A 12,504-nucleotide genomic window follows, 5' to 3' on the forward strand; every position below is an offset into this window, starting at 1 on the left:
TCATCCCTTATTTCTCCTACTATCCATTGGTCACTCAAAGTGTAATATTTTGTCCCCAGGTTTTAGAGTAGCTTTTTTTAAAAAAATCATTGATTTCTTATTTTATTCCATTCTCATTCATCAACTATGGGGAACCAGAGTGAGGGATATTCAGTGGTATTTGATCCCCACAAAGCAGTACAAATTCAGAGAATACCTCACTTTGTAAGATGGCACCAAGCTACCCCAGCCTGGGCTCAGGGGTTGGTGGGGAGATGACTTGACATTCTTTTCCAGTGCAAATCTAGTGTGGAGACTCCAGGCTGCTCCCTAACTATCCTCAAGCCTGTGTTGGCTGTGAACCTTTCCAGCAGCTATGACACTGACATAGCTTGGACCTTCCCTCATCATTGCTCTGCAAAGGGGAGCCCCACCTCCTCTGCCTGGAAAGGCAGCTGGGAAAATGCCAAGAATCTTTGTTCCTTTTTTTTACTATTTTATTTTTTTTGGAGTGTGGAGCACAGATGAATTTTACAAAATACTGGGTTTCCCTGTGGCGTATTCATATAACATAACATGATCACATTCACTCCTAATGCCCCTGATACCTCTCTGCACCCTCTCTTCCCCCTCCCTGTTTCCCTCCCCCCTTTCTCTTTCATGATGCCCTGTTTCTTTTCCCTGTCTATTTTCCACATATGGAAGAAAACATTACTTGTCTCTCTGACTTTGGCCTATTTTGCTTGACATGATGATCTCCAGCTACATTCTTTCTCCTGAATAAAATGGGCTGAATACAATTCCATTGTGTAAATGTAGCACAGTTTCTTTAGCCTTCATCATTTGAGAGACACTGAGGTGATTCCATGACTTGCTTATTGTGAGTTGTGCTGTGATAAACATGGATGTCTAAGTCATCTTTTTTGCCATGATCCCAAGACTAGACATGAATAATTGGAGGGAAATGATTAACTTAGGGGCTCACAATTTCAGAGGTCTCATCCTATAGAGGCTCCATTCCTCAGGGATAGAGTCAAGGCACAACATTATACCAGGAGTCTGTAGCAGCATAAGCAGGTGAGGACATGGCCACCAAGAAGCAGAGAGGGAGAGAGACAGAGCTCCCTACAAGGACCACATATGGACCCCACAGGCAGGCCTCCATGGACCCACCTCTTTAGCCACACCAGACCTGCTTGCAGTCACCCCTCAGCTAATCCCTATGAGGGACTAAGACCCTGCCTAGGTTAAGGCTCTCATTACCCAGTCATTTCAACCCTAAACTGATTTCTTGCATTGTCTCACATGAGCTGGTGAGGGACTCCTCATGTCTAAACCATGACAATCTGTATGCATGTGCCTTGACAGTTCTCTACTCTATACTGATTTTAATTCTTTAAGATAGATACCAAGCAGTATTAGATTTCCTCATACACTGGTTATGTTTTCAGTTTCTTGAAGAACCTCCACACTGACTTCCATAGTGGGTGTACTAATTGACATTTTCACTAACAGTGAGAGTTCCCCTTTTCCCACATCCTCACCACCATTTATATTTTGGATTCTTGATGATGGCCATTCTGACAGGAGAGAGATGGAGTCACAATGTGGTGGGAACTCTGTGCAGGTGTGGACTGTCTGAAGGAAGTAGGTCCCTGGGGAATGTCCCCGAGGACTGTGTTTTTGTCCCTGGATCTTCATGTCCACTTGCTCTTCCCACCACCACTGCCTTTCTCCTCCTCCTCCTCCTCCTCCTCCTCCTCCTCCTCCTCCTCCCCTTCCCCTTCTTCTTCTCCTTCTTCCATCCATGGACTTTCATCCTGTCATGGACGTCCCACATGGAGCCAGTTGAGAGTAGACTGGCCTCTAAAACTGTGAGCCCCAAATAGTCTTTCCTCCCTTAGTTGATCTTGTCAGGTATTTGATCACAGCCATTCAAAGCTGACTAATGCAGAGGGACAGGGGTTGTCATCCTGAGGAGTAATAGTGGACACAATTATGTCTTATACATTCTTTATTTTTGACCATTTAACTTTTTTTTTTGGGTGGAGGGTGGTTACTGGAGATTGAACTCAAGGGCACTCCATCCTGAGCCACACCCCAGCCCTATTTTGTATTATATTTAGAGACAGGACTCACTGAGTTGCTTAGTGTCTCACTTTTGCTGAAGCAGGCTTTGAACTAGGGATCCTCTTGCCTCAGCCTCCCAAGCCTCTGGGTGCCACTGTGCCTTGTGAGACTATTTAATTTAAAGGGAGAGACTCTTAGCCTGTCACCTCAAAGTCCTCGCACATTGCCCAGGGTGATTTATAGCCTCAAATTATATCTTTGGGTATCTGAAGGAGAGAGGGCTCAAATTGCTCCTTCCCCTGTTCTCCTTGTACCAGGAGCCACCCATCACCTTGATGGCAGCCATGGACGGGGTGGGAGGTGGAGATCAACGCATCAAGGAAGCAGCAGAGAAGGGGTTGCCCGCAGAGCAGCATGGACAGTTAGGGGGTGGAGGGTAACAGAGGACTGTCCTTGGGAGGGGGACCACGTGAAGTCAAGATTCAAGAGAACCAGTTACCTTTCTCATCAATGCCACTCACCAGGTGGTGGACACTGTGAACAGGCTCATCTAGCTGTTGTGTGGCCCTCTGCCCCCTTGACTCTCACACTAGCACTCAGCAGTGGACACTCAGCTCCTCATGGAACTACACACCCTCCATCAGGGGTCCTTCCTCAAATCACATTCCCACACAGTGCACTGGTAAAGAGCCAATTCACAGGGTCTGGTGTTCCAGATTCCAACGATAGGATGATTCTGCACCTGGGGTCAAGGCTAGGAGCTGGTATCTCAGTGGGTATTCTTGTGGTTGGGATGGGAGAAGTACTGTAAGGTGGAGAGCATTTTCCTCTCTCTGGAAAAGTGACAGAGAGCTGCACAACCCAGGGCACAGGACAGCCAGCAGGCCAGAGGGCTGTGCGACGTGGTGGAGCCATTGGGATCAGCCAGGGAGAGTACCATGTGGTTGTGCTGTGGGGAGATATGCGAGGGGCTTCAGCACTGTTTTCTTTCATACTTGAGCTGCGCGGTCATGGTTGTATGTCCTATCATCACTTCAGGCTGAAGGAGGGAACTGGAACAAGAGCTGGCATCTCTGTGGAATACGGAGCTGAGCCAAGACTCACAGTCAAATGCATGTCCCACTAATTGTACCCACCACTTCCCCAATACTCAGGAGACTCAAGAGCCACATGACCCAGATCAATGTCTTGGTCCATGAAGTGCCAGTGTCCTTGTGGTCAGAAAAAGGGGGCAACAAATAGTTGGTGACACATGAGAGCTCAGGGGAGGTCTCAAGGCCCTCAAGTCCCCTCCCTCCTCCTTGCTCAGGGCTCTGGGCCTCAGGGGCAGGTGTCTCACAGTGTGGAGGTGCAGGCCAGGGGAGGCTCAGTGTGAGGACACATGCCCTGTGCTGAGTTCAAGGCCACTCTGTGGGCACTGAGTCTGTGACAGGCATTGCTGATACCATGTGATAAACCAAGAGGATCCCCAGGATGAACAGTGACCACCCTGTGTCTCCCCCCAGGAGCGGCTGCACAGGAGCTGCAGGTGATCCAGCCTGAGAAGTCAGTGTCTGTCGCTGCTGGAGAGTCGGCCACTCTGCACTGCACTGTGACCTCCCTGCTCCCCGTGGGGCCCCAGAAGTGGTTTAAGGGGGCAGGGCCAGGCCGGGAGTTGATCTACAGCTACAAAGAAGGCCACTTCCCCCGAGTCACAAATCTCTCAGATGCCACAAAGAGGGACAACAGGGACTTTTCCATCCGCATCAGTAATGTCTCCCCAGCAGACGCCGGCACCTACTACTGTGTGAAGTTCCAGAAATCGACCCCTGTTGATAAGGAGTATAAGTCAGGACCAGGCACCGAGTTGTCTGTGCGAGGTGAGTGCAGCTGCCTCCTCCTCCCTGGGGTGGGACAGGAGGTCAGAGGTCACGCCCTCCACCCTGGGGGTCACAGCTGAGAAGCAGGAGCAGCACTGGGTGCTCATGTCATGACCCGCGGTCACCCCTTCTGCAGGTCAGGGAGGCAGAGGCCTGTGGAGGCCGTGCTATTTGGTCCAGGCTCCATGGCTGGTAAATGGGGGGCATCTGCACCCCTCACCTGCCTGCTCCACAGCCCTGACCTTTTCCAATCTGGCCCAGCCCTGTGGCTCCCCAGCTGAGGGCTCTGAGGGTTTGAGGGACTTGCCAATCACAGAGCCAGACCAAGTGCCACCTTCAGAGAGCACTGCCCTGTGGGGTGAGTCCTCTTTATACCACCAGCACCCAGGACCCACTGTGTGCCAATCTGCACTCTGGATGCTCTGGAAAGAGCTGGGAGCAGTGCAGGCTAACGTTCTTCTCCCACAGGCTACTGTTCCTGTCCCTCCCTGAGGACCAGGCCTCCAGAGCAGGGAGGGGGCAGGGCATGCTTTCCTTCCTTCCTCCCCTGGAACAGCACCTGAGAGGATTCTGATAGGCTCAGGTTCCCTGTAGACCTGGGGCCCTGGTGGAGGAGCTGCCAAGAGGTAGGGCCTTTGCCCTGGGTCTGCCTGGACATCCCTGTGTCTCAGGGACCAGCCCTCACAGGGCCTGCAGGGCAGGAGCAGAGCTGGGTCACTCACCCAGAGAGTGTTCTCCATGTAGGTGACAAAGGGGTTCCTAGTTCAGGAAGCACAGGTGCTCACTGTGTGGTTCCTACAAGAAGCTCTGCATGCTCTCCCTAAGCCATGAGGCTGAGGTGGTCAGCACACGTGGACCTTCACACCTGTGCCCACCCCTGTTGACCTGGGGAGCTGGAGGCCCAGGCAGCCCTCTCTCACACAGCATATTAATGCCAGGAGGGGACAGAGCCCAGACCTGACTCCAGCCCAGGCTCCTGCTGCCCTGGGAATAGACACTGTCCCCACAGAGGAGCCAGGGCACAGGAGGGGCTCAATACAGACCCTGACCTGACCCACTGGGCAGCGAGCAGCATCTCTGGTCCTCATCTATCTCCCAAGGTTCAGGTGCCACTGACATTCACACCCTGAAGCCACAGTGAGTGGAGATCCTCTCCTGAGTGTCAGCCACATCCCCCTCCATAGGGAGATGCCCCAGTAGGACACACAGAGCTGCTCCCTTATTTGAACAAGGGCAAAAGATTTCTTCCTGGGGAGATGTTATTGATGCTCTTGTTGTCATGGTGGGTGGGGTCGGGGGCTCCCCACTGGCTGTGCATAGGATCCATGGGGGAACCTGAACACAAAAACTCCCAGACCCAGGCTTCACCTACAAATGTTGCTTTAAAAGGTCTGAGGAGGGTCTGGGCTTCTGAAGTTTCCACTTACTCCAGAAGTTTCTGACACATGGCCAGGGCTGTCGACTCCTGAGGTAGATGTCCTGAAGACACGGAAGGAAAGCTGGGGTTCTTTCCTCTGGCAATGAAGGAGAGCACGGGAGCCTTCTCGGGTGTGGATGCTGCTGAACAGCAAGTGCTGGGCTCAGCTCCCTGGGGCCTGTGGCAGGGTCTCCCAATGGAGCCTGCCTAGATCCTGGGTCACCCCAGAGCCTACATCTGACACACGTGCCTCTGAACAGGAGCTGGAGCTAGGAAGCCCTGGCTCTTCAGCACACAGAGCTCTCTGCCTTGATGTCCCAAAATGGTGTCTGTCCTGTGGTGTCTGCTCCTCCTCTCACGCAGGTTCTCCTGGGGGCTGCAGGAACAGGATGGAGGTTTTCCTGGGGTCCCCACTGCATTTGTTGCTCCTTCTGTCTACTGAATGTGTGGTTCCAGAAAGAGTGATGACACAGACACAGGTGTCATTTCTTAGGCTCCTACTGCATGCTAGCACTGTGCCTTGCCTTCTCGCTCCTCTTGCAGGGTGGTGCTTTTAAGAACCCTCACACCAGCAGACGCTGGCACCTACTACTGTGTGAAATTCCAAAAATCGATCGTTGATAAGGAGTATAAGTCTGGACCAGGCACTGAGTTCTGCAGAAGGGGATACAGAACCTCAGCAGAAAAAAAAAGTGTTGCATTATCCTCTGTGTGGACTATAGTAGTCTGGTCTCTTCCCTCTCCCCCAGCCTGGTGCCCTTGGCTGGCCACGCCCCTCTCTGAGCCTTATCCCATAATGGGCTCTCACTAGCACCTCCTCACAAAACCTTATTTTGAGGTTATCAAGATATGAAGGCCTCTGAGCAGCTCCTGATAAGTGGCTACAGAGTCCCTAACCCCTGTAGGGACTTCCAGGCTGCTGTTATCTGGGTGACTCCACTTCTTCAGTGACACCATGCATATTGTGCCCTCTGAGTGTTGGGTGCATGTCAGGCAGGGAGATCAGTATTTTCAGATACAAACCTTCAAGATATTTGCTGCCTGTCGACAGCTATAGAAAGTTCTGGCTAGTGATGAACAATCTGGAGACACCAAAGGGCCCATCTGAGGACCCCTCCACAGGCAAGCAGCCTCCTGATGCTCTCACCTGAGTGCCCTCAGGACCTGCTCAGGGGCCTGGGTCTGCATGTCTTGTAATTAGCCATCAGTTATGAACTCATCCCTGTTCAGTGACCTGTGACTCCAATGCCAAGTGACCCAGGGAAGCCCACATTCAGAAAGCACCCCTTCATCCTCTCCCTCTCACATCCAGGTCTTGGCCCAGGTGAGGCCCATGGCATGTTTGTGGAAAGAGGAACAAGTGGGTTGAGTTGATGAGCCCTGCACAGAACAATGTCTTGGAGAAGGAGGGACCTGTGCTTTTATTTTGTTTTGTTTTGTTTTGTTTTTGCTTTGAAAAGGATTGAAACCAGGGGTACTTTAAGACTGAGCTACATCCTCAGCCCTTTTTATTTTTTATTTTGAGGAAGGTTCTCATATGTTTCCCAGTCTGATCTTAAATTGCAATCCTCCAGCCTCAGCCTCCCCAGGCTCTGGAAAACAAGCCTGATCATTTGCTGAGATTCCAGGGGCAGCTCTGTGTGATCCAAAGACAACAGTGTTTAGTGTGGCCTGGGAGGAGATTTGCCAACCACCCCACTCCACAGATGAGGTGCTGGGCCAGGTCTCAGCATGGAGAGCTGGCTTCTATGTTCACGTTGGTGCCCTGATACTATCTGTCCCCTGCATTTGTTTCTAAATAAGGCTACCCTTGGTGTCAAGCGTCAGGCAGGCCAGCAGGAAAAGGTTACTAACAAAGATTGAGACAGGGCTGTGAGGTCCTCCCTGGGCCCAGGTTGGTAGCAGTGTCCTGGTGCTGAGAGGAAGGCTCTGACCTCAGGGCTGGAGCAGCTCCTGGGCTGACATTCCTCACTGCCCAGGGACATGAGGGTAGGGACACCATACAGGGATCAGCTCAGCACCCAGAGTGCTTTATTAGGAGCATTAAAAAATCATGTCTTGACATTTTGGGTGTAGCTCAGTGACAGAGCATATGCTCAGCATGCACCTGGGGCCCATTCCTAGCACAGCAACAATAAAAATAACACCAACAATAATGTCGGGGACGATTCTAAACAGTGTCACTCGCAGTGGTCAGAAGGGGTCTCCCAATCACCTCACTTGTCTGTCAATCCCCTTCACAGCCAGACCTTCTACCCCCATGATGTCAGGTCCTGTGACCAGGGCCACACCTGGGCAGATGGTGAGCTTCACCTGCCAGTCCCATGGCTTCTCTCCCCGGAACATCACCCTCAAGTGGTTCAAAAATGGGAATGAGCTTTCTCATACCCAGACCAGCGTGCACCCCACGGGAGAAAGTGTGTCCTACAGCGTGTCCAGCACAGCCCAGGTGACCCTGGCCCCTGGAGACATCCACTCTAAGGTCATCTGTGAAGTGGCCCACATCACCCTACAGGGGAGCCCTCTTCGTGGGACTGCCAACTTGTCTGACACCATCCGAGGTACAGGATCCTGATCCCCACCTCAGCCCACACTTGCCACCCAGCCTGCTGCTCCCCAGGGGCCTTGGCCAGGACCTCAGTGGCTCTGGCTCTAATTCCCAGCAGTGCTGCCACCTGCTGTGCTAGTGTGGACTCCTGACCTGTGGCCAGCATGTGCTGGTGGCTTCATTTCATTGAACATTAGCAACTACCACTGCTGAGCTCCTCCCAGAGCCGAGCCTTGACGTGCAGGGAGGTTTCATCTATTTGCTCACTTCCTGCAGGCAGCCTGTCAGCCTCACTCACTTACCCTCAGGGGAGCTGCTGGTCACTTGGCACCTGTGGGTGGCAGGCCCTGTGGTTAGTGATTCACTCCTGTGCAAACCCCCAGTGTCTGAGCCCCTCTGCATGCCTGGCCCTGTCCCGAGGGAGGCCCCTGCCCTGCTGGGAGGAGCTCAGCATCTGTGCCATAAGGTCACAGCTTCTCCCTGTGCTGTTTCAGTTCCGCCCACCTTGGAGGTCTCCTCACAGCCCACCATGGCAGGGAACCAGGTGAACGTCACCTGCCAGGTGAAGCACTTCTACCCCCGGAGCCTACAGCTGACCTGGGTGGAGAATGGAAATGTGTCCAGGACAGAAACAGGCTCGACCCAGTCAGAGAACAAGGACGGGACCTTCAACCTGATGAGCTGGCTGATGGTCAACTCCTCTGTGCACAGGGAGGACGTGACGTTCACCTGCCGAGTGGAGCATGATGGGCAGCCAGCCACCACCAGGAAATACACCCTGAAGTTCTCTGCTGGCCCTAGGGAGCAAGGCCTGGACAACACCCCTGGTGAGGCCTCCATTCCACCTGACCAAATGCTTTTCTACTTCATCTTGACTCTGTGTGTTGTGATGTGAGAGCAGTGACCCCTCCTTCCCCCAGGGCACCCAGAGCCTGGGAACAGCAGCGTCTTAGTCAGCTCCCCACACCCACACTCTGAGGGTCTCCTCTGTTGGGTTGGGCCACATCTCATGGGGCCTTCAAACAGGGACACTAAGGAGGAAGGAAGGGGAGATGGGCCTGTCCTGGCAGCCGTCACTTGCCTTTTTCACCTGACATTCATCACATCCTCATGGTCCTCTCTCTGTTTCTCTCTTTCCACCCACATTGAGGGTCCCCCCAAAACACACAGTGATGGAACCAGGTAACTATCACCTGCTGGGAAAAGTATTTCTACCTCCTGAGCTTCAAGTGACCTGACTGGAGAAGGAAAACATGTCCAAGATGGAAACTGCCTCAGTCGTCAGAGAATAAGGATGTGACCTGTAACCACATTAGTGGGCTCCTGGTGAACTCCTGTGTGCAGAGTGGGGACGTGGTGGTCACCTGCCAGGTGGTACATGTAACGCAGACAGCCACCTCCAGAAACCATAGGCTCAATATCTTCACCACCCAGAAGGAGCAGGGTACAGACACCTCCCTGGCGAGGGTCAGTGTCTAATCCGAGCAGCTCAGAAGGCTGAGGCAAGAAGAAGGCAAATTCCAGGTCAGCACCTGCAACTTAGTGAGGCCATGATCAACTCCTCGAGGCCCTGTCTCTAAAGAAATATTAAAAACGGCTTGAGGTGCAGTTGTGTGGATCAGCACCACTGGGTTCAATCTCCAGAACCAAAATGAAAAACATATCTCCCTGGGGGGGGGGGGTCTCCACTCGAGGTGACTAGGGTTTTTCTATCTTGTATCTTTTTGTTTTAATTTTTTTATTCCTAAATTAAGTATTCCTATCCATTACAGAATAATTCGCAAGTCTATAAGTATGTATTATAACCTTACATTCACCTGCAATTCCCCACTCCTTACCTCTAGAGTCTCCAATGTCAAGAGCTTGGTCCACCTCTCCATGGATCTTCTGACATAAACAGACATTAAAGAAGAAAGAGAGGGAGGGGGACTGTCCTGCCTTTTGTCTATCCACCTATCAGTTGCTTTGTTCTTTTTCCTCAGAGTCTTTGCAGCCTTCATTCAATATTGGAATTTTCCTACACATTTGTAGCCTCACTCAACAAATGCTGGTTTCTACCAGGTGAAATCTGGAAAGGACTCCCTGAGGAGGTGGAGACTGTTTGAACCAGGCCCCTAGGTGACCTTGAGTGGTCTCCACAGGGGTCTTAATTTCCTCCTGATTTGTGATAATAGACCTACTGTAATGATGACTCTCAAAACCTCACCACAACATGTAAATTTCTGCTTGTGTATATTCTCCTTTGATGCTCCAACTACCTGTGTGTTAGGAGTTTACAGAAAGGGAAACTAGGACAGCCCTGGAGAGTAGTGGGAGTGTTGCTGATGGCTTCCTGCCCTGACTTGTGGAAACTATCTAAACCACTCTAGGCAAATCTAAAGTCACTGTGGTCAGGGCCAACACCAGCTATAGAGAACATTTTTGCCAATTAACAAAATGTTTCCTCTCCCATGAATATTGTCCCAAAGACCCACAGTGGTCTGTAGACCCCATACTGTAGCCCAATGTGCATGATTTCCCTGTTCAACCACAGGAGCAGGTCTGGTATCTCTGAAAGAGTCTTTCAAGGTCCAGGTTCCTTCCAGCATGCCCTACCATGGGCCTCATGTGCTGGGTCAACACTGAGCCACTGATTTATCCCTGTCCCTTCTTGTAGGAAGAGTAATGATTGGAAGTGAGAGACAATTTCCTTTATGGTAGGAGATACATGGAGGCTACCTAATCCCATCCACTAATCACTTTGCCAGAAATGCATATCAGTGCCAGTGGAGTCCACAGCTGGAATGGTCGAATGATGAAGGACATTCTTCTACAAATCCAACAGCTTTGTCCCAGTTAATAAAAATAATGATAACTTCTCTAATTGTTAAAAATAATTGGAGTATGTATTTAAATTTTTAAAAAATTGTTTTGTAGGTCTTTTCTCTACACCAAAATTGGTTTTAATTCATTTTTAAGTGCATGGTACAATCTCCTTAGGAAACCACCAGGGCATCAGGAAGCCTTTTTCCAAATTTTAAAAATGATGTAATTCCTTAGAAGTTTAGGACTATTTACATGCTAGATTTCATTTTGAGTGTATTGGGGTAGGTTGAGCTTCTTGAAGCAGTTTTAGTCTATTTTATGTATTGTGTCAACTTCATAACTGCAGATTTGCACCTAATATGTCCTTAAATATCAGTCTAATGTTTGCAGAATCTCTCCTAATATGCCCTGCATCCTGTTGAATCTTAATGTTACCAGTGTGTCCTTTCTCTCTCTCTCTTATCATCATCATCATCACCGTCATCATTATCATCAGTGCAAGAGAATTTTCAATTTTATTGATCTTTTAAAGGGATCAACTTTGTGTTTCAATTATCTTCTCTATTACTTCCATATATTCCATTTTATTGAATTATGACTCTTTTCTCTTCTTTATTATTTCCCTTATTCTGCCTGCTTGGGGTTCATATGGATCTTCTTTTATTGCTTCTGTGGGAGGAGGCTTCAGTTATTGATCTAAGACTCTCCCAGTTTCCTCTGACACCAGCATGAAAACTGCATCCTGAGGGCCAGCCCATGGGACGTGTGCCTGTGGGCATCCCAGATTCTCTCTGGAACCACAGCACTTCTCCTTTCTGGGAGGCAGCGAGGATTACATGATGCAGGAGAAGCATTTTTGTTGGGATGGGACGCAGAAGATGGCACTGGATGTCTTTGCAGCAGAGTTAATTGGCAGCCATCCTGCTGTGACTGTGGTCAGCTTTAGCTTCTCACGTTTAGCTTCTCATTGTCATTCCCCAGAGGGACTGATGCCCAGAAATAGCCCTCCAATGCTGGAGCCTAATACCAACCATTTCCTAACTTATGTTCAAGCACCAGATGCCAAGAGAACTCCCTTCTTGAGGTTAAACCACTTTATTTCTGGTGAAAGAGTGAACAAGGGCACCTCAACACAGGCCAGTGCCTGCCCAGGTGTCACTGACCTCCAGCACTGGGGCCATGTTACCAGCCAGCTGATGAGTCCCAGGTTCATACTCACAGGGTAGAGTCTGATTCCCAGACCTCTCCTGGAGCTGGCTTTCCATAGGAAGTGCCCTCTGTGATGGACACAGGGGATCAAGGAGCTTCCTGGAATGTTCTCAGCACACACATCAGGGTCCCTCCCACCTGAGGAGAGAAGAAGCAGCATCTCAGCTGCCCCCACAGAAGCCAGAGGAGCCCCAGAGCTGCTCTCACTGGAGGAGAGGGGCGGGGCCTTCCACTCCCTGCTCAGGCAGGCTCTGATGCAGTGCCTTCTAGAGGGAGGAGGGGGCAGGCAGTGCAGCTCTCCTCCACTGAGGGGGAGTCCCAGAGCAGCACTCAGCTGAGAACCATGGCCCCCAGCAGGGTAGCAGTGTCCACTCCTTCCTATGGACCTGGCAGCATTTCTTTATTTACATAAAAATTTTCCATCGTTGCTACCATTATTTTAAGAGTAAAAGTGGCCCATGGTGACAAAGAAAACGTCTCCCCAGGTCTGGTTGCCAGGATTTGGCTTTGTGTGTCCAATAGAAGGACTTCAGGTAACACAGCACTGCAGGGGTGGTCTGGTCTTTGGATATTTTGGTCACTCCCACATAGGAGAAACATTTTCTTGACTCACAAAA

The 12,504-nt window shown here is 50.7% G+C and overlaps 1 protein-coding gene across 5 annotated transcripts in view; it reads left to right on the plus strand.

The window, feature by feature from the left end:
- The window catches only part of LOC124085500 (signal-regulatory protein beta-1), a 93,140-nt gene that overhangs the window by 15,341 nt on the left and 65,295 nt on the right, over window positions 1-12,504 (plus strand). For 4 of the 5 annotated variants that reach the window (XR_009225803.1, XR_009225802.1, XM_058575475.1 and 1 more), the window contains exon 2: window positions 3,555-3,908. Coding sequence is in view for 3 of the 5 variants with exons in the window: in XM_058575475.1 (XP_058431458.1) it covers window positions 3,555-3,908 (354 nt within the window). In the remaining 2 variants the exon portion in view is untranslated. Of the gene's footprint in view, window positions 1-3,554; window positions 3,909-7,568; window positions 7,887-8,367; window positions 8,701-12,504 lie in introns of all 5 variants that reach the window. The other variant, XM_046433180.2, reaches the window with a different exon arrangement.

This window comes from Marmota monax, unplaced genomic scaffold, assembly GCF_021218885.2.
Source record: "Marmota monax isolate L192 unplaced genomic scaffold, Marmota_monax_Labrador192_F-V1.1 WCK01_AAM20220418_F8-fsc00014, whole genome shotgun sequence".
Taxonomy (NCBI): domain Eukaryota; kingdom Metazoa; phylum Chordata; class Mammalia; order Rodentia; family Sciuridae; genus Marmota; species Marmota monax.